Source organism: Schistocerca nitens, chromosome 3 (genome assembly GCF_023898315.1).
Source record: "Schistocerca nitens isolate TAMUIC-IGC-003100 chromosome 3, iqSchNite1.1, whole genome shotgun sequence".
Taxonomy (NCBI): Eukaryota; Metazoa; Arthropoda; class Insecta; order Orthoptera; family Acrididae; genus Schistocerca; species Schistocerca nitens.
In genome coordinates, this window is record NC_064616.1 from 836078976 (window position 1) to 836101688 (window position 22713).

The 22713-nt window shown below is 39.3% G+C and overlaps 1 protein-coding gene across 1 annotated transcript in view; it reads left to right on the forward strand.

Moving 5' to 3' along the window:
• LOC126249783 (organic cation transporter protein-like) overlaps nucleotides 1–22713 on the forward strand; it is a 405395-nt gene that overhangs the window by 292804 nt on the left and 89878 nt on the right. Inside the window, exon 5 of the mRNA XM_049951466.1 lies at nucleotides 10095–10263. Within this exon, the coding sequence (XP_049807423.1) occupies nucleotides 10095–10263 (169 nt within the window). The remainder of the gene's footprint in view (nucleotides 1–10094; nucleotides 10264–22713) is intronic.

Sequence of the window (22713 nt, forward strand, 5' to 3'; positions counted from 1 at the left end):
ATCACTCGTAGCATTTCCATTTACTAAGCTTCTGTGTAAACAACCTGTCGCTTATAGTAACTCAAGCCATCTTGATGCATGTGTATTTTCAGTGTAATGTCTATAGCTTTCTGCATTAGCTTATCAGAAAGGACAATAAACAGCCATGTAAAAAATCACGGCTCATTAGAGAGATTAAAGTATGTTCTAAAAGGAAAAGGAAATTGTATATCTTGGCAGTAACCATTTCTAAAGCTATCAAAAAATCAAAGAACATGAACATAAAGCTGGAAATCAGTAATTCTGATAACAGACTTAAGGCTGTATTGAATGTTGTAAAACGAGAGAAAGAACAAGAAGCCACAGAACTGGATAACATCACTATTAATTTTAATGGAAGGGCTATGAATGATTAAAGAGAAAAATTAAAGAGTATGTTTAACAAGCAACTCACATAAAATTCAATCATATGGATGTCACACCAACTTCACCTTCTGAAATGAAAATCATATATTCTCTCAAAAATAAAAGCTCATATGGATTTGATTTGGTTTCCAACAGAGCACAAGGACTTCTTCCCATATAATAAGCACAATCTTTCCTAAAATATGTAATGCATCACTACGTGGGAGCATTTTTCCAGAGAGATTTAAATATACCAGTGTTAAACCCCTCTATAAGAAGTTGATAGGAGAGATGTCAGTAACTACTGACCTTTTTCACTACTGGTACGATTTTCCAAAATTTTTGAGGTGGTCATGTATTCCAGAATAGTGTCCCACCTGAGCGACAATAATATCCTCAGTAAGTAACAGTTTTGATGTCGGAAGATTTACTCAACTGAGAATGCCGTTTACATATTCAGTTACCAAAGTTTCCAATCACTCAATGACAAAATAGCACCAGTTCATATTTTCTGTGATGGAAGGCAACTGACACTCTTAATCACAATATTATGCTACATTAACTGAGGTTTTATGGAGTTGATGGTACAGCAAACAATGGATGATGTCATACCTCACAAAGAAGGTTCAAAAAGTTATTATTAATAATTCAACCAATGTAAGCAGCGGAGGTTCATGTAACATGGTGAGGAAACAGTAATTGGAATGGAAACATCAAATTCTTTAGGGATCCAAATTAATGAGAATCTAAACTGGACCTTCTATAACAACTTAGTTTAACATCATTTGGACTTAGAATCATTGCAAATCTTGGGGAAAGAGAAATCAGTAAGTTGACATATTTTGTATATTTTCACCCATGACATCATATGGAATAATGTTCTGAGTGAACCATCCTTTAAGAAATTAAGTCTTTGTTGCTCAAAAATCTGCTGTAGGAATAATATGTGGTGCTCACTCACTATCTTCTTGTATACATCTGTTTAAGGAGTTGGGCATTTTGACTTCAGCTTCACAGTATACTTATTCTCTCATGAAGTTAGTTATGAATAATCCTTTGCAGTTCAAAAGGAACACCTACATTCGTAATTACAATACCAGAAGAAAAAAAAACAGTCATTATGCCACATTAGATATATCTTTAGCACAAAAAAGTGTGCACATTGCTGCTACCAAAATTTTTTATCACGTAACCAACTATATAAAATGTTAGACAGACAGTAAAGTTAAATTTGAAAAAAGAGATAAAAAGTTTCGGTTTTACAACTCCTCCTTTTCCATAGAAGAATTTCTAATTTTTTGACATGAAAAATGTGAGAGGAGGAATCATTAACTAACAGTTGCAAAAAAATTGTAGATGATAAACATGTAGCTATATTTACATATAAATACGTAACTTGAATGTAAAAAATAACTTCTTCGACACCATTGCAACTGATTATATAAAGATCCATGAAACATTAAACTAACCAACTAACAACATCAGAAACATACTCCCATCTCTTCTACAAGACTGATTGCCACTGTTGTAGCATTTATGCAGTGACTAATCAAGCACGTCAGCTTGCATGGAATAAGTTATGCTGATCAAAGATGAATTTACCCCCCAGGGGCTCACCACTCTTTGGCGGGTTCATGCTTGGCTACCACGAGGCTCCAGCCTTTGCAGCAGTCTTTCCCTTCTGTGCTGCATATCTCTTACTATTCCCCCCCTCCCTTCAGGAACATGTCTGGGGTATTATTGGGAATGTTCTGCATTCTGTTGCTGACATACAAACAGTCTCACTTTTGTTTTTCGCCTCCCTTTTACTTTCTTTGTTTCCCTTCTCCTCTCATTCCTCCGATTCAGCATTTGAGAATCCTCTTTTTTCTTCTTCTCCCTTTGTGCTCCTGAAGGCTGGCCCACATGTCTGATGATGCATGACAGGAGACTGAGTAACATGTAATTCCCAGCCCCAGGTCGACAGGCAGGGTTCGCATGTACCCCTTTGTACAGGCCAGACCCAGGGAGGGGTGATTGCCTGAGCTGTGACCTTCCCAAAATGCCAGTTGGTCCCTCTGTCAGGTGTTCGGTAGGTGTGACCTGAGGTGTAAATAATCCCCTAAGGTGAGTGCGCCCCCTTGTGAAGGGGGCCCTCAGTTGGAAGGAGCATGCCATCAGAGATACTGGCAATCCTGGGGGCTTTACTCATGAGGAGTCAATTATCTTCCCACTCAACGTTTACAAAACGTAAACATAATGAGGCTAATGATTCAAAGATCCTTTCCGCTGCACCATGGTTCCTTGTGGTCTCATGTACTGAAGACGGTCAGTCCTTTGCCACGGTAAATCCGTTCATTATTCAGAAAGGTATAGATGCAATTGTTGGCAATGTGAAATCCTTCTCTCATTTACGGGATGGCACTTTCATTGTGGAGACCAGTTCTGATCCTCAAGCACAACTGCTTGCTGCCTCACTTCTCCATGGTTATCCTGTTATTGTTGAGGGCCATAGAACTTTGAATTCTTCCCGTGGTGTAATTTACACCAGGCTGCTCGATGGTCTAACCAAGGCTGAAATCCAGTCTTACCTCTCTTAACATCGTGTCAATGCCATCCATCTCGTAGTGAAAAACGTAGCTTCCTCCTTAGTGCCCACCCACACTCTCTTTCTCACCTTTGATAGAGTGGTGCTTTTGTCCAAAGCAGGCTACGAAATTATCACTGTCCAGCTGTACATTCCGAACCCGATGCACCGCTACCAGTGTCATTGTTTCAACAACTCTAGAACGTCTTGTTGACACCCAGCCAAATTTGTCACAATGGGTAGGGATGTGCATGTGGGCGATTGTCCACCTCCTCCTCTCCACTGTATCAACTGCAATGGCGGCAATCCTGCCTCCTCTTGGGTTTGTCCAGTGTATCTTGATGAGCGGACTGTTCAAGAGATCTAGGTAAAGGAAAAGGAGCCTCATCCAGTCACTCACAAGTTACTGGCTAGTCGCAAAATCTGTGCTCCCGTCTGGTATCTATAGGGCATTGCCACACAGACATACGATCCCCAAATCACCTCCAGGTAGGCCGCAAAGGACAGGAGGAGTACTCCTGTGAAGACTTCCTCCATCCCTCCAGCCAAACAACACCTGAGTCTTTCTTTAATCGGAAAGGCTTGAAGAAGTCCACCTTCGCCATCTCTAAGCTCCTCTTTGATGGTATCACCATTTGATACCTTAGCCCGGCCAGCTTCCATGTCTCCGGTGCGCACCAACAACCATTTTTCAGCAGGGGACAGCACAGACCGACCACACAAACAAGCTGATGCTTCTGTGGACCCCATGGAGCAGGATCCTCCTGCTTCTGTGCCCTGTAGTAGCACTACTTCCACGGCTGTCACTCGGCAACTGCTGAGGTGGCACCTCTACGTCTCTTCCTCATCATGACTCTCCTCCAATGGAATGTTTGTGGCCTTCGGTCTCATAAAGATGATTTATGGCTGCTTTTAGCATTGCAGCCTTCAAGAAACGAAATTGCACCCTCGCGACTGCTTTGAGCTTACACATTTCTTACCAATTCATTTTGACATTCCCCCTGAGGTCGGCATTTCATCTCATGCGGGCGTGTTGCTGCTCATATGGGATAACATTCATAGCCAACCCATCTCCCTGACTATCGATCTTCAATCTATTGCAGTTCACCTTCTCCTTGCCCACCTGACTTTTTCCCTCTGTACCATATATGTCCCTCCATCATTCGCTGTCACCTTGTGAGACTTCTTTCAACTTATTGGGCACCTACCGCCCCCATTTTTGCTACTCGGTGACTTCAATGCACACTATCCACTTTGGGGTTCTTCCAGGACCTATCAGAGAGGTGCCCTCTTGGCTGACCTTCTTAACCAACTTAACTTCTTCTGTCTTAACATGGAGCACCCGCTTTCCTCTCAGACTCCTTCCACACCTATTCACATTTGGACCTCCCCTTGTGCACTGCCGAGCTTGCCCCTCATCTTGAGTGGTCTGTTCTTTCTGACACCTACTCAAGTGACCATTTCCCGTGTGCTATCCATTTGCTGACTCCTACCCCATCTGTGTGCACACCTAAATGGCAGCTTCCTAAGGCTGACTGGCAGCTTTACTCCTCCCTGGTGACCTTCAAAGAACAAGATTTTCTCAATTGTGATGACCAGGTAGAATATCTCACAACTGTTATCCTTACTGCTGCAGAATGTTACATTCCCTGCACTTCCTCTTTACCACATCGTGTCCCAGTCCCTTGGTAGACTGAGGCATATCACAATGTAATTCGTGCACGGAGACGTGCTCTCCGCATTTTTAACCGCCACCCTATGATGGCAAACTGCATTCATCATAAACAGATGTGTGCAAAGTGTCGTCATGTTCTTCAGGATAGCAAAAGAGCTAGTTGGATGTCATTCACTAGTTCTTTTAACAGTTCCACACCTCCCTCTGTCATGTGGGCCAACGTCCGACAGCTCTCTGGAACCAATATCCATTCCCCAATTTCCGGCCTGACAGTAGCTCACGATGTCATCACGGACCCTATTGCTATCTCTAATTCCATGGGCCACCATTCTTTGGAAGTTTCGAGCTCTTCCCACTATCACCCTGCCTTGCTCCATCGCAAAAGAGCAGAGGAAGCTCGGGCGATATCCCTCTATTCTCCTAATCGCGAATGCTACAATGCCGATTTTACTATGAGGGAGCTAGATCATGCTCTCAGTTCATCTCGATCCTCCACCCCAGGGCCAGACACTGTCCCGTTCAGATGTTGCAGCACCTTTCTCTTGCAGGAAAGAACTTTCTGCTTAACACATACAACCGCATCTGCGCAGAGGGCACATTTCCCGGACACTGGTGTGAAGTCACGGTCATACCCATACGTAAGCCTGGTAAGGACAAAAACCTTCCTTCTAGCTACCGCCCCCTCTCTTTTACCAGCTGCTTTTGCAAGGTGATGGAACATATGATTCATGCCCAGCTGGTGTGGCAGATTGAGTCTCACAATTTACTAATGAATGCACAGTGTGGACTTGGAGTGCGGCATTCTGCAGTTGACCATCTCGTTACTTTGTCCACCCATGTCATGAAAGGTTTTCTGCACTAATCCCAGACTGTGGCCGTGTTTTTCGTTTTGGAGAAGGCCTATGAAACCTTCTGGAGAACTGGTATCCTCAGTACTATTTACATGTGGGGCTTCTGTGGGCGCCTGCCCTGTTTCCTTCAGACATTTTTACATGATCGAGTTTTCAAGGTTCATGTGAGTTTTGCCTTGTCAGACACCTTTATCCAGCAAAATGGTTTGCCTCAGGGTTCTGCCTTGAGCATCGTCCTCTTTGATATCACCAGTAATGCTGTAATGGCCTGTATCCTGCCGGGCACGTCCAGTTCTCTTTTTGTTGACGATTTTGCCATCTATTGCACCTCTCCATGAACCTGCCTCACTGAGCAGCATCTTCAGCGCTGTCCTGATCGTGTTTACTCCTGGGTCATCGACTATGGCTTTTATGGCTTTTGCTTTTCCACTGGCAAAACCATCTTTATGAATTTCTGGTGGCGTAAATGGTTGGAGAAAAAAAAAAAAAAAGACGCCTCTGAGCACTATGGGACTTAACTGCTGAGGTCATCAGTCCCCTAGAACTTAGAACTACTTAAACCTAACTAACCTAAGGACATGACACATATCCATGCCCGAGGCAGGATTCGAACCTGCGACCATAGCGGTCACGCGATTCCAGACTGTAGCACCTAGAACCGCACAGCCACTCTGACCGGCCCAAATGGCTTCTCTCACCATCTCTACATCTTGGGCCTATTGTCCTTCCGTTCATTGAAACTATGAAATTCCTGGGGCTTATGGTCGATAGGAAACACTCTTCATCTTCCCATGTATCTTATCTGGCAGCTCGCTGTACGCGATCCTTCAATGTCCTACGTGTCCTCAATGGTACTTCCTGAGGTACTGATCGAACCACCCTCCACCATTTGTACTGGTCCCTTGTCTGTTTGAAACTCGACTATGGGTGCTTTGTTTATGCTTCTGCACGCCCATCCCTCTTACACTGTCTCAACACTATCCACCATCATGGCATCCGTTTGGCCACGGGCACCTTTCACACCAGCCCGGTTGAGTGTCTGTGTGCTGAAGCTGCTGAACTACCTCTGTTCTACCACCGTGACTTTCTCCTCAGCAGGTATGCATGCCATTTGTCCGCCATGCATGGCCACCCCTCCTATGCCTCCATCTTGGATGATTCCTTTGATTGTCAGTATGGGTCTCATCCCTCTTCTGTGCTACCTCCTGCTTTCAGCACTTGCTACGGCAGCTCCACTTGACACTATCTGCAACTTTCCCAGTGGGTGTGAACCCTTCACCACCTTGGATCTGTGAAGCAGCCCATGCTAACCTTGGCCTTCATTTGCTTCCTAAGGACATTACTCCAGCCTCAGTCTATTGCCTTCAGTTTCACGACCTTCACATGGAACTTCACGATAGTACCTTTGTATACACTAATGGCTCTGAGAATGACCATGGGGTCAGGTGTGCCTTCATCATTGGCACCCGTGTCTTTCAATATCAGCTTCCGGCACACTCCTCAGTATTTACATCTGAGCTCTTCACCTTGTATCAGGCCACGGAATACATCCGACGGCACAGCCTTTTCAATTGTGTCCTCTGCTCAGACTCACTCAGTACCCTTCAAAGCCTATGTCCGCTGTACACTGCCCATCCCTTAGTGCAGTGGGTCCAGGAAAACTATCACTTGCTCACTCTTGGGGGAGCCAGTGTTATATTTCTGTGGGTTCCTGGTCATGTTGGTCTACCAGAAAACGAGGCTGCTGACACTGCTGCCAAGGCTGCAGTCCTCATACCTCAGCCCACGAGTACCTACATTCACTTCGACGATATCTGTGTTGCTGTCTGTCAGGAGGTGGTGTCCCTTTGCCATTGCCAATGGTCCTCCCTTCATGAGAACAAGCTCTGGCTTATTAAGCCTCTCCCAACAGCTTGGATGACCACCTCTTGGCCCTCCTGTGGGGAGGAGATTATTTTAACTCAGCTTTGTATTGGGCACTGCTTTGCTAAGTGGTGCTACCCCAACACTTTGTACACATTGCACCCAAGTTTTAACTGTCCACCAGTTTTTGATGGAATGCAATTTTTTGAACCACTTGCGTTCCATCTTGGGTTTGCCATTTGATTTATCAGCCGTTTTAACCTAAGACGCACGGGCTGTTGACTGCATTTTACTTTTTATCCACCAAAGCAATATGGTGAAGGCCATTTAATTTGTAGTTTTGGACCTCCGTTTTTGTATGGTGTCTTTTTAAGCTCTTTTTCCATGTGCCTGTTTTTAGCTGTCCTCTATTATGTCAGTTGGGACTGACGTATAGTCGCTTTTTAACTCCCCTCTATCTTCATGTTCTATAGTTTTGACTTGGGCGCATATGTCCCTAGTTGCTTTTTGCACCCTAAAGCACAACAAAACCAAAGCCAAAGATGAATTTACTCATCTATTCTCCATACCAGCTGAATATGTTAGTGATACAAACAGCTGTTTCCAAACACCAGAGATATTTCCTTGAAGAACTGGTCCACGGTCATTCCTCAGGAAAGGTATTTAGTTTGGCTTGTTTCACTCATGATGGAACTCTGTATTTTGTGACTGGCTATAAAGTGTAAATAATGTGCAATAAATGTTTGATGTCCAAACTGCTCTTGAATCATTCAGTGTAGGATCATAAAATACCATGCAAACACAATCCTACAGTGGTGATGCTGATGTGATCGTGAGTTGTAAAATACAAAGCAAACAACATCCTAGAGAGGTTAATAACAAGACATAGAGAATTTACCAAGTAAATTTGGGCATGATTATACAAGAAGACAAAGGACATAGGCCAAACATTGATCAGTTGTATAACAGAAGGCAAGACCACCACTGCAAACTGTTAGTCCAGGAACACCAGTGGAAACAAAGACTCTTGTGTTGATGCAGTTGTTACGGACTGGAGCAATTTATGAAGCCATATTTTTTAATTTATTTATTTATTTATCCATCTGCAGACAATTTACATTGTACGGATGTTCTGAACACACGAATACACAGAATATAGACACAGATGTACATAAATGTACACAATTAGACACATAAATAGATACATACATTTCTTGTCTTACTGAATTAGACATTTGGACATTGTATTTCACTATTCTATTGAACATATTATAAAATGCCTCTTAATTGCAGTAATTAATCATTATAATTGTCAACAAAATTTACACATCATTTTAGGTAATACATTACAGTATAAAAATAATTTTTAGGGTATTCCTGAAGGCATGTATTTCAGTTTTGTCTTTCTTCTCTTGTGGTAGTTTATTGCATGGTTTAATTCCTTTATATAGCACACTATTCTGGGTTTTTGTTTTGTTTTTTCTATTGAGATGTAAGTGGTGACTGAATCTGGTTCCATGTTCATGTAGAGACCTGTTCATTGGGTACTGATCAATGTTTTTTTTTTATTATTATTTTTTTTTTTTTTTATGTGGATCACTTTTGCAAAATTCTCATTTGTTCCCCAGAAAGATTATTCCATAACTCATCACAGAAGGAACATATGCAAAATATGTTGTTCTGGTGCATGAGCTACTACACACTAAATTTATTATTCTCAGTGCAAAGTATGCTGAAGCTATTTGCTTCCCAAGGGCAGTAACATGCCAAGTCCATTTTAGTTGTGCGTCAACGTGCAGCCCTAGAAATGTTGTTTGTGATTCACATTCTATGAGCTCATATTTCACTTTTAAAGAAATGTTTTTGGGTTCTTTTGCTTATGCGGAAACTAACATTGTTGGATATTTTTACATGTGGTGTTAATTTGTTGTTGTCTATCCATCTGTATATATGCGTGAGTGTTTCTTCAGCTTTGTCCTTTAGTACACTTCATGATGTTTCACTGGTTAGAATGTTACTGTCATCAGCAGACAATATTTTTTTCACCATGTTTGACACTCTAGGGAAAATCATTGATATGTATCAAGAAGAGCATTGAGGAAAGCACGCTTCCTTGGAGGACTCCAATGTTATTGTATTCTGAGTCAATATCTCTACCCATTGCACTCTGTTTTTTTAGATATGAATTAAACTACTTTATTTGCTATTGCTCTTATACCTAGAGCTTCCAGTTTATTTAACTGTATTTATTTACTGTATTGAAGGTTTTACAAAGTCAAGGAAGATGCCTGTAATAAGATCTCCTTTATGTTGTGCTTCTAGAACATGTGTAAAATGAGCTATAGTTGGTTGTGTGATTTTACTAGGCCTTAACCCAAATTGTTCTTTACACAAAAATTGTACTTCAGTTACCCCATGAGTCTAATTTTCATTATGGTTTCCATTACATTTGAAAATGATGATGGTAAAGAGAGATCCTCAGCCCAATCCCAGAATGCATCAATGAATTTGAGTATCTTGTCCAAAAGTGGTAAAACACCCAAGATTATGGAAAATACAATAAGTGTAAATTATTTTAATCTATTGCTCCGTAAATAGTTGTATAATAATACTAGGGATGTAATATAATTATGTTGTACAGTTATACAAATATCATGTTTACAACATTCACAACAGCTGTATTTATGAGAAAATAAAATAAAATAATTTGTATATGTAAAAGTGAGCTATCCCTTAGATGTAATCTTTGTTACAGGCATGGAAATTTTAGGTGGAAAATGGCGAATGATTGTGTCAACCTTAAGTCATATTCCATTTAGTCTGGGGCATATGTCAATGGTTGGATTTGCCTACTTTGCAAGAGATTGGCACAATTTCCAACTTCTGATTTCCTTACCATCTGTGGTGCTACTCTTTTACTGGTGGTAAGTTGCTAGTATAAATTTTTCATAATGCACAGAATCTCTAAGCTAGCATCAATACATAACTTGAGACTCAAAATACTTTAGACTTAATGTATGTTCACATTTACATTATGCTTTAACTAGTCTGCATTTTTTTGATTCAATTCTATTTTGTCCAAACTGTGATGCATGCACAGCTTCTCTCTCTCTCTCTCTCTCTCTCTCTCTCTCTCTCTCTCTCTCTCTCTCTCTCTCTCTCTCAATGGGACAAAGCATTTATTGCCAGATTGTTAGCATACTGACACTAAAATGGATAGATGGTATTGCTCTTAGGTGTAGAGCTGGGTGCAGTCATTTGTGTAACATGATATCTCAATAGTGTACCTTGCTATCGTCTTAATGTGATACCTGTAGATTTAGTGCCTCCTCTACATTGCACCTCCTGTATACTCTTATAACTCCCAAGGCCTTCAGGCCTCCCCTCACTACCTCCTGGTGTACATCAGTGGGTGGTGTGGAGGTCGGTGGAGAGGGGGGGGGGGGGGAATGGTGAACACAACTTCCAGCCCTTATTTTTTATTGCTTCACCCCCATCTGGTGGAAGTCACTCTTGGCTGACATTGTGGCTTCAGTTGGCAGAGTGCTGGGCCCCACACTTTACTGAGTGGGAAGCCACTGTCTCTATTGATCAGGCTGTTGGGCCACTAATATTTCAGTAGCTTCAATTACAACACAGTCCCAAGCATTTGGTACTCAGTGATAGTATCCTACACACCAATCCACCTGCCACGGTGTGTGTCCTGGTCATGAGGGAAGGGGTGGAGAATGGTAAGAGTATACAGGAGGCACAGTGTAATGAAGACACAAAGACTACAGGTATCACTTGAAGACAACAGCAAGGTACACAATTATTTTGTGATCTGTTCAAATTGTTTCTGCAAATTTTAGGGAGATGGCTTTAATGTGTTAACAGGCCAACTGGCTCACCCAGGTATTTGTATGTGGTCAGCCAGTCACATTTCCCTGTGTCTTTCTTTTTTAGGTGTTCTATGGTAATACTTCTGGTTTAATCACACATATAGCACCTTTCACCCTCCTCCATTCTATTAAGGCCTGTGTCAGATATTGACTGTGTGGGTTAATGTGAATGAGGTGGGAGTGAGTGAGTGAATGAGTGTCATTTTATAGGTTTCCTCCTCACAGTGTGACAGAAGTTTTAGTCTTCACTTCTTTCAATAAACTACTACTACTACCACTACTACTACTACAAGGTACACTGTTAAAATTTCGTGTTATGTAAGCACCTGCACATGACTTGACACCAGATACTAACCGTTTAAGATCACATATTAAAATGAATGATGGTACAGAAAATTTTGAAATATTTAACCATGTCTCGTGAAATTTATTTACTGAAGAAAATTGCATGAGAAGGCCTCCTTTCAATAGTAATGTGTGTAAAAATGTATAAAATTTAAACAAGTGATTGCAGAATCCAAAGTGAACTAAAGTTTCCCAGTGTAGGAAGAGTATTTGAGCCAGCAGGTTACTTACTGAGTTTAGGATCACCTATACAAATCAAATTGTCTTACATCTAGTAGATGTTGATTATTTATTTCTGGATGTGATCTCCAGCTGTACTGCAAGAAGTGCTCTTATATATAATCCCAAACATGTTTCAATAGCTTTGTACCATTATCTGTGGGTAGTTTTGAAAATGTTGGTTTTGAAAATGTGAACATGTTTTAGGTAATAATTATTCTAACAAAATAAGGACTACAAATAGCTTTTATCTCTTATCATTACCTTAATATTTCTACACTTTTGAGTTGTATAGGACCTATATACATTATTTGATACTGGTAGATTGTCATCTGCTATTAAATGATGTTATTGTGAGTTTGGTTGGTGAGTTAACAGATCAATTTCTCTCTAAACAGAATTTTGTTCTGTTAAAATTCTAACTTTATTATAGTAATCATAACTTAAAAGATGTTTACATTCTTAGTAGGCAGACATAATATCCAGTAATTTTGTGTGCAAACATGGCTACTGTCACAAAAAAATTAATTTATTGTTTTTCCCTGAGGCAATAGAGAAACCCACTTCATGTGAAAAATGACACAGGTGGTTTCAGGTAAAAAAAAAGTACAGGGGAAATATTCATAGCAGTACCTCTTCCCTTGTTGTCAATTAATTTCAGACCTATGCAGTGTGTGTTAAGGCAGTTTTGTTCTTTCTAAATTTTTAGTTTCAATAACATTTTTTAATAATCAAAGTGGAATTTGCAAGAAATGATTGAAACTCAGATTGCTCTTTCCTTTGCCAATCACAAGACCCTTAAGGCTTTATGTAGACAGTAGAGTATTTCTTGACTTTCAAAATGCTTTTGAGGCAGATCTAACCTACTGCCTTGCAAGCAAAATGTGTTCTTCTGCCATATTATACCACAAGTGAGCAGGACTGAAGTCCTAACACCTCCTGGCAACCAGAACTTCGTACATCACCCTAAATAAAGAGATGTCATGAGAAGTGAAAGTAGCTCATGAAAGTACAATAGAACTACTACTGTTCGATGTAGACACTAAAACCCCATTTTTGTGTTCCCGAATTTCACGTTTCCCCAGTTTCATTTTGATTTTTTGTCACTACAGAAGTCCTATTCTATCAATACAATGTTTTGCCATCATTAACAATTCCATGTTACATTTCCCACATTTTAACTTTTCCTTGACATTATCACAACCTTTAACATTGATTTTCATACAGATTTATGCAAAAAGTGGTTTGTATTCCTGTTGGTGTATCGGGTCCTAGCTGCCTGTATTATAGGTCAATAGTGTTTGGAAGGTTGGGAACGTATGCTGAGTCACCTCCCTAATTATAATCATGTTCTGATGATAGTGACTCTAGTAGCAACCTTCCTTTTGCTCACTGTATTGCATTACAACAGCTTCAATTTAATTTCTCAGTCATTTATACAAATAAACACCATTTTTGAAGCTGGTTGTCTCTATAATTGGCTTTCATGAATCATTGTTACTTCAGTGTCAGATTTGAAAATCTGAACTTTGCGCACAGTCTTGGGTTGGTAAGACCTGATGTCAGATGCAAACAATTCTCCTCAAGATGCTCCATAACATGTTGACAATTTCTCCCTCTTTTTCACCCAGGACGTACCTGAACTGAGTGACCTCTTTGTCAAAAATAAGCTGTAGATTTTGTGCCTATTGTTCTTTGTTTATGAAGACTGCCAACTTTAGTTTTCTAACCAATGTTGTGTTAAAAGTTTTATTTGCCATTATTTTATAATGTTTATCAATAACAAGTCTCACATAAGAACATAAATATCTTTTTAATGTGGTTTCACAAAAGAGTGGAGCTAATTGCTGTTAGAAAGAAACAAAAACAATTACTGTAATTAATTCAGATTTTTTTTAATGGGCAAAACTGAAATTGTTTTAATTTCATGTTTTCCATAATATAAATAGAAGAGCAGTAAGAGTAATTTATTTATTTTCACTTGCTGTGCTTCCTATGCTTTTTCTGTATTTACGCTTTTGTGGGTCTATCCTCGGAAAACTGTAGAAAGGGGGTGTTAATATATTTAAATGGCATGGTAGACAAGATCTGTAGGTCTTTTGAATTCTTTGCAGATAATACGGTTAAATACGTGGAGGCACTGTCATTAGTATATTACCATGAAATGCAGACACAGGCTGCTTTTGTAGGAAAGATCAGCAGAAGACAGGGATTCACAGCAAAAACTAGGTCCATAAAATATTGTTTAGTTGATGCTGGGACATATTTCATCAATTTAGTATCATTGAAAAGTTGTATTAACAAAATATAGGAGTGTAGGTGAAAATCAGTATGATTCATTATCAACTCTTCCAATAAGCATGAGAATGTTACCAAATTGTTCAATAATCCCTTGGATATTTCATATAAAAGCTTACTTACAACATTGTGAGAGCAGAATTCCAGAATGGGATGCAGACAAAGAGCACAGTGTTACAGCCTGGTGCCTGAGAATGAGCATATTGGCGATGGAGAAGCTGGTCATCTGTTTGTATGCTATTGTCCTGAGCATCTATGGAACACCTCATATTGTAGCCCTCAATTTAGTGACAATGTTGTTATTTGACACAAATTTCTTTAAAAACAAATTAAAATTGTCAGTTACTCCTTAAAACCAAAAAGTTAAAACCTCTTAGTAGAACTTGATATTATCCAAACAGGATTTATAAAACCCAGTTTTTAATAAAATCCTAGCACTACTAGTATGTGATGCCTGCATTATTAAGTCTGATGTTAAACAAAACTGCATTAAGCCTAGCAGGGAGGAACCACACGTTCATAATTTGTAGCACTATGCACACTGTAAACAGTTGCAGCCTGTCCATTGATAGTCCGCAGCTCATGGTCGTGCAGTAGCGTTCTCGCTTCCCGTGCCTGGGTTCCTGGGTTCGATTCCCGGCGGGGTCAGGGATTTTCTCTGCCTCGTGATGACTGGGTGTTGTGTGATGTCCTTAGGTTAGTTAGGTTTAAGTAGTTCTAAGTTCTAGGGGGACTGATGACCATAGATGTTAAATCCCATAGTGCTCAGAGCCATTTGAACCATTTGTCCATTGATAGAGGTGAGTTGGATAAGAGCAGCGTGGTTGTGCGGTAGCATTCTCGCTTCCCACGCCCGGGTTCCCGGGTTCGATTCCTGGCGGGGTCAGGGATTTTCTCTGCCTCGTGATGGCTGGGTGTTGTGTGCGGTCCTTAGGTTAGTTAGGTTTAAGTAGTTCTAAGTTCTAGGGGACTTATGACCACAGCAGTTGAGTCCCATAGTGCTCAGAGCCATTTGATAAGAGCAGCCAAGGAAGGATGGCCACTGTGCAGCCTTATATCTGCCTACTACAAAAATTTATGTGACTAGCCGGCAATGTTAGAATTGCTCCCACTTGATGTTGACACATTGGTATATCTGATTTTTCTATTTACATGTCTGGCAGAGTTATTAAATTCTTTCCCAATTGAAATGGTACATAGGACAGGAATCTGCCTGGCCAGTGCAGTGGATGATGATGCACTATAATTGCCTGGGAGGTGAGTGATTTCAGTGTAGAAGGCCCCTGGAAGATATCTGTGGCCACCAGTGATGATGGTGTTGAATCCGGAGCATAAGGCATATGTCCAGACTTTTGGGAGCAGAGCCATCCTTGTGGGATGTGACGGGTCCAGTGATTCAACCGTCATTAAGGCCACATCATCATCTATGGGCATGCCCCTCAGCTTGCAGTAATGGATTACTAGGTGGCTATCATCTGTACTGAGTGAGGTAACAAAGTGGTTAGCACACTGGACTCTCATTTGGGAAGACGATGGTTCAAACCCACATCCGGCCATCCTGATTTAGGTTTTCCATGATTTCCCTAAATCGCCTCAGGCAAATACCTGGATGGTTTCTTTGAAAGGGCATGGCCAACTTCCTTCCCCATCCTTCCCTAATCTGATGGGACTGATGACATCGCTGTTCAAGCTCCTCCCCCAGATCAACCAACCAACCAGTCCACCAACTAGCCTCTGTGATGCAGTAGTGGTGTGCTGTGATGTCGTTGTGACAGTGAACTCCTCAATGGGGGAGGCTACTGATTGAAGAGATGCAATCAGAGTTGGTTGCAGTGCTGGTGCAGTATCCTACTTGTTGTAGCCATCAACACCACATGTCACCCTTGCTGTTCTGTCGTGGATCCCCATATTCACCACGAAACTTATGAGAGAAATGAACCTGACACTTTGTATGGATGCATTTGTAGCCAATACCAGTGGTACGTGGTGCTGACTGGAGGGCTGATTTTAACTTCTGAAAAGCCCAGTGGCACTCCTCAGACCATTGAAAAGGAATTTCCTTTTCAGGGAGGGAGGCAATTTAACAAGAGGGCTGTTCAGGCTGCCTACTGAATAAATCATACATCATAATTCACTTTTCCTAGAAATACTTGAGACCCTTGATGAATTTAGGCACAGGCATATTCTGAATAGCCCATCATGCTCTTGGTAGACAAAAGACCTTCTTCACTGAAGATATAACCTAAATAAGTGACCTCTGGCTGAAATTTGGCATGTTTTGTAGTGTTACACTTAAAACCATTCTGTGCAAGGATTGCAAAAACCAGACATAAATTTCACAGATATTTTCCCATCATGTGAAATGTGCCCAAGATGTCATCAAGATAACTGACAAAACATAGAATTTTGTGTGTTAAAGTAGCCTCTGGAATGTGATGTAGGCACTAGGGACACCTAAAGGCAACCTGTTATGTTGTTATAGTCTGAACAGTATGTTCAAAACTAAAATCTTCCTTGAGTTTTCATCAAGATGCAACTGAAAATATGCCTCCTGAGATTGATTTTTGAAATTATATATATTAGAAGTTTAGAGAAAAGTTCATCCTTATGAGGCAAGAGATAGGGGAGCAAGTCTGTTATTCTTCTAGTGTAGTTCAATCTTAACCTCATCTTTAACGGCCAAAAGAATTGGGTGAGCTTTATGAAATCATGGACTGGATATTGGCTTCAGGATAATGTTGGTCTAAAAGCCCACAACTTTCCCAAACCAGGTTCAAGCAGTAATGCAGATTGTGTACAAGTGAATCAATGGTCAAAGAGGGCACCAAAAAGCTGATGGAGTGTACCTCATGATGTACTAAGAGTACAGTGACTAAATATGCACAGAAGCAAAGAAAAAAGTTCTCCATTTTCACATCTTACAGGGTTACTAAGCCTGCGTGCCCAAATATGGATTGATACTGGGCGATCCATACTCTCATATGTTGATCATCAGGCGTCAGCAGCTAGGGAATATCAGTGGCCCTGTGCATGGTCATCTTATTGGATTTGAGCTGATGGTCATTAAACAAACATAACTGGCTACCACCAATAAAATTAAAGTGATTAGGATAGATAATACTTTGTATTTATATCAGGAAAATCAGTAAGAAGAGCCTGATAACATTGGTACAGTTTCCATTCTAGGTGTTTCATTTGCAAGTTCACTGATCTGGCTGAAAAGATACCTTGTAAGTCTTACTCTTCTTTGTAGCTTTAATTGTTGATTGCTGGGAGCTTTAAATGAACTTTAAACTTTACAGAACACAGTTAAAATCAATGTTAATTTCTTTATTTTCACCTCACACTTGTGACATTACACATCAGTAAACTACATAGACAAATTTAACATGTGGCAATAATTCGTCATCTATACTCAATAATTTTTTAAAAAACAGTGCTCAGGCTGGAAAATTAATGTATACCTAATCGTTAATTGACTATCTGATAATGATGAACAATTAGCAGAAGTAAAAAAATTTGCATCTTACAGCTCTGAGGCATGTTCATAGAAAGCAGTGACACTTATTAATGATGCCGAGATACAATGTTTTAAGAATAAGTTGAGATGTGCTATGAGACTTGGTGTATATGGTAAGAGATGCTAATGTGAAAGTCATTGTATTCCATGCTAAATTTGTGTTAATATTCAAAAGAGCTTTTCCTTTAAAAAAATTAAAAAATAAAATAAAAAATAAAGAAATCTCATTAAAAAATTTTAAAAAATAGTAAGCCATGGACAACTAAAGGAATTAAAATATCATGTAAGAGGAAAAGGGAAATTTATATAATGGCCATAAAAAGTCAGGATCTGATGTTATTTGCATTCTACAAAAAATACTGTGTTATTTTAAGGAAAGTCATTAAAATGTCTACAAATATGTTTATCATTGCAGAACTTAATAATGCAGATAAAAAAATATTAAAATCATTTGAGACAATGTGAAATTGGAGACAGGACAACCATTCAGTATACAAGATTCTGTCATGACTAAACTGAATACGTTTTTACTGGTAATTCTCAAGTTGCAAGTATTTTTAACAGTAACTTCCTAAATGTCACAGCAAAAATAGGATTAAATGGTTCAGTTGAAGAAGCAAGAGAATATATTAAGACTGTCTTTCCACAAAACTTCCTGGCACTGAAAGTAAAACTACTGTCAAACATGGAAATTTATGAAATTATACAAGTTCTCAAGAACAAAAGCTCTTATGTTGTTGAGGGAACTTCAAACAGAATTCTTAAGAGTGGCACCGACTTAATAAGTAATGTTCTTAGTTATATACGTATTGCATCATTGGCATAGGAAATGTTTTTTAGAACAGGTTAAAATATGCCATTGTTAAACCTCTTTGTAAGAAAGGTGGCAAGAAAGATCCTGCAGTTTCCTCACTGTCTTTTTCCAAAATAGTCAAAACAGTAATTTACTCAAAGAGTGGTTTCACAGTTAGGTAGCAACAATTTCCTTAGCACATCACTCACAGTTGATAGTTTTACAAATAACTGGTTTGAATCATACTTAACAAACAGAGTGCAAAAGGTTGTGTTGTGTAATTCAGACAATGCTGGTAAGGGAGAAAATTTTAGTGGTTAAAGAGCAATCAGTGTGCCCCACAGTGTTCAGGTTTGTGTCCACTCCCATTCCTTGTATATGTGAATGACTTTCCACTTTTCCCATTAGAGAGAAAACATCAGAAGAAGTTATTAATGATGTTGTTTAAATAATTAAGTGGTTCCCTCACATTTTGAGAAAACACACTATACCCAGTTCTGTACAACAAATAATATGAACAGGATTCTGTAAACAGAGTAGAATGCTCAGACCTTTTGGTGTGCATATTGATGAAAACTTGGACTGGAAGAAGCAAATTACTGAGTTGCTGAAAAAATTAAGTTCAACTGCTTTTGCTCTTTGTATAATTATTAGGCTTGGAAGAAAATAAATTGATCTCCTTACATACTATGCAAATTCCTACTCAGTATTGTCTCCTGGGATAATTTTCTGGGGTAACTCATCGCTTAGAAAGTATTAATTGTACAAAAAGCAAGCAGTAAGAATAATATATGGTGTTCACTCACAGTCATCTTGTAGATATCACTTCAAACAGTTATGTGTTTTAACTGCACCTTCACAACATATCTACTTGCTAAAGAAATTCATCATAAATCCAGTTGCTATCTGAGAGTACTAGTCAAGTGGAATGGGTCCAGTATTTACATCCACTGCCTCCGTCCTCAACAAAATGTTCTAGACACTGTATGTGCAGTCTGTTCCCATTACAAATGTCCCAAGATCTTCCATGTTCAGCCCTGTGCACCTGGTCATGAGCTGGTGTTCTGTTCTTAGTGCAGTGCTCCCAGTGCTCAGTCTGGGATTTATTCCCCATGTCCACATTTTCAGTTCTTCTTTTTCTTGAATTCTGTTGCTGAAACCATTGCAGTTTTAGCAACTCCAGTGCAGGATTCCAGGTTTTATTGAGATGGCCCCCCACATCAGGATTCATGTAGTATTCTGCCAGATTTATCTGTACTGACTTGGGGCTTGTGTCAGAACCCTATTTTTCCACTGGTCATGGTATGATTAAGTTCCAGATAGTGCTTGTCAGTGGTCAGTTTAGTTGTCTGTATCAGCTAGGTGTGCCTCTGATGTTCTTGGCATCTGATGTCCACTGTCCTAGCTGTTTGGCCAATGTAAAACATGCCACATTAATAAGGTATATTACAAATTCCTGGTTTTCATAAACCAAGGTTATCTTTATATAAGAATATACAGCCTACAGTTGCAGGTTAACTTCATCGTTTACCTTGGTTTCAACGTTAGTAATACCGTCTTCTTCAGAACATAAATTATTATTTAAATGTTTGCCTAAAACAGGCCATGTCCTAAGTCAACTTCATAAAACTTGATGCATAACCATAAGGTTTTGTCACTTCTATTAAACCAACTGTAGAAATTCACTTTAAGCCCGTTGTATGGGCCTCCTCGTGTGACTAGAGACTCTTATATAAACAATATCAGTTGCTGTCGCTGCAGAAAAATGTTAAAAAAAAAGTTATCTTTCTCATTTTCCAGTAATCCTCTTATTTTGGTAGGCGGGCAGAACACACTTCATGTTGCCCTTCATTAGAATCTTTTTTATCTTGGCCGAAACAGATCCTATATAGGGCAGTTAAGCCACAGTCTTTGCTTCATCTTGCTCTTCTTCTCTGTCATGTGGCAGAGTTACTGGTTGAAAGGCTTTCTGAAACTGTTGGATAGTGTATCCATTTTTGCAGAAGACTGAGCATAGATACTCTATGTCTGATGTCAAACTATCTTGGTCTGATGAGATGTGTGTGCTAGGGACCAATGTCTTTGGAACTTCCGTTCTTCTGTGTTGGATAATGACAGCTGCAATCTTGCAGGTATAAAAAAGTGTGTGTTAGTTTGCAATACACACGCTGGCCAAATGACTCCTTTGCTTCCTCTTTGACCAGTACATCCAGAAGTAGCAACTGACCATCCTTCACCAGTTCCATGGTGAACTTCATATTTGGTTGGCATGAGTTGAGATGTTAAAAAAAAAACTCATCGAGCCTCTCTCTGTCACGAGTTCAGATCACAAAGGTATCATCCACATACCTGAAGAAGCATGTGGGTATGTATATAACTGTCTCTAATGCATCTTTCTCCATGAACATACTGGCAACCAATGGAGTCAGGGGTCTGCCCACAGCCACTCTTCTTTCTGCTCGTAATGTTGGCCCCCGTACAGAAAATCTGTTGAAGTCAGTTCATGCCTGAACAAGTCAAAATTTACTGCAGGCAGTTCCAGTGAGTCTTTCAATGATACTTTGGTAAACATTTGTACAGCAATGTGCCCAGCAACAAAGTACTTCAAGAACTAAAACCATTTCTTCTGGCACTCTCCCTCTATTCCACAGAAGAGTTTTCAAACAAAACTCACATCCTGCAAAAGGAAATCTAGTTTATATGAGTAGTTCCATGAGTAGGTGTAAAATATAAAATGTTCATCGTGGTTGAAACTAACTGAGGAGAATTTTTCAAAACTCGATAAATGCAAAAAAGTAAATTTTTGAGAAAACTAATGTTTTTAAATATCATAATGAAATATTAACTACATAACTTAGAGAATTTAACATTTACTCAAATTTTGTAGGCAGAAATCCAATTATGTGTTTCACTTTTTATAAAATTTTCATTGCTTATTTCAGAGTAGAGGGGCAAAGTTTTCAAGTTTTTTCAGAAGTCAATAAAGTCAAAGATGGAAGTTGAACATTTGTTAATTTACATATTCAAATTGCTTCCTTCCATTTCTTTTTTTATCCTTAACATTAATTACAATGAAAGCTAGTTTATTGTTCATTTTGCATAGAAATACAATAACATACTACAATATTACACTTTAGTGTCATATGTTTCCCTAAATCTTTGATAAAGAAAAGTGCGACATAACAACAAAGTGATTGGCTGACCAATTCATCTGTAGAACAATATACATTGTACGGATGTCGACAAATGTTTGCACAGTATTTTTTTATTAAAATATACATGCCTCTTACAATATTTATAGCTCCTATACTTAGTCCTACTTTTGTAATCATGTCATAAATTGTTACACTGTAGGCTACAATGTTCATGAAAATCAAGTTACTATCTATAGTTATTAAAAATGTTCATTTACAGTCCAATAGCTATTATTTAGTAAATATTTTTTAGCCTTTTGTTATTGAAATACAACATAAAATACTGGCTGCAACAATACTAAACTGGAAATGTATTGTTCTATTTCGACAATGTCCTTGTGAAACTCTTCTGCTATTTCTGAGATGTTAAAATGCCTCATAAGTTTCAAAATATACTTTTTCTTTTCCTTGCTGGCCATTTTGTTCTTTCCCATGGTGGCTGTTTTCCTCACTTCATGGCTGCAGTTTCTGGATTTCTGTACCTCAACCTCTACAGTACTTCCATTATAAGTGTCATACTGACTACAATACCTTCTTCTTAGGTTTTTTGAGACACATCACTCACTCAAAAGTTATCTTGAAAGGCATCTTAAGTCGTAGGGATTTTAGTGCAGTGGACTACAGATTCTTTGCTTCCAAATCTTTATTTAGTTTGTTGACAATACCATGTTGTTCAAGCACTTCATAGTATTGAGTTCATGAAAGAATATCTTCCTCTTTCTTGCAGTCCTTATCCACTCTGACAGTCAGGATTATAGATGTGACCAAAGAGTAGAGAAATAACATACCAGTTTATTCAATTTTAGGCTTTTTTCCATGAATGTTGATAGATTGATTTGGGAGAGGGAACCAAACAGCATGGTCATTGGTCCCATCAGATTAGAGAAGGAAGTTGGCCATGCCCTTTCAAAGGAAACATCCCAGCATTTGCCTGAAACAATTTAGGGAAATCACACAAAATTAAATCAGGATGGCTGGACACGGGTTTGAACCATTATCCTCCTGAATACAAATTCAGTGTGCTAACCACTGCACCACATTGCTCAGTCTCCATGGAGGCCATTACTGTGGACAACATTACTGAACATATACTTTAGTAAAAGTGTCAGAAAATAAATTAATTT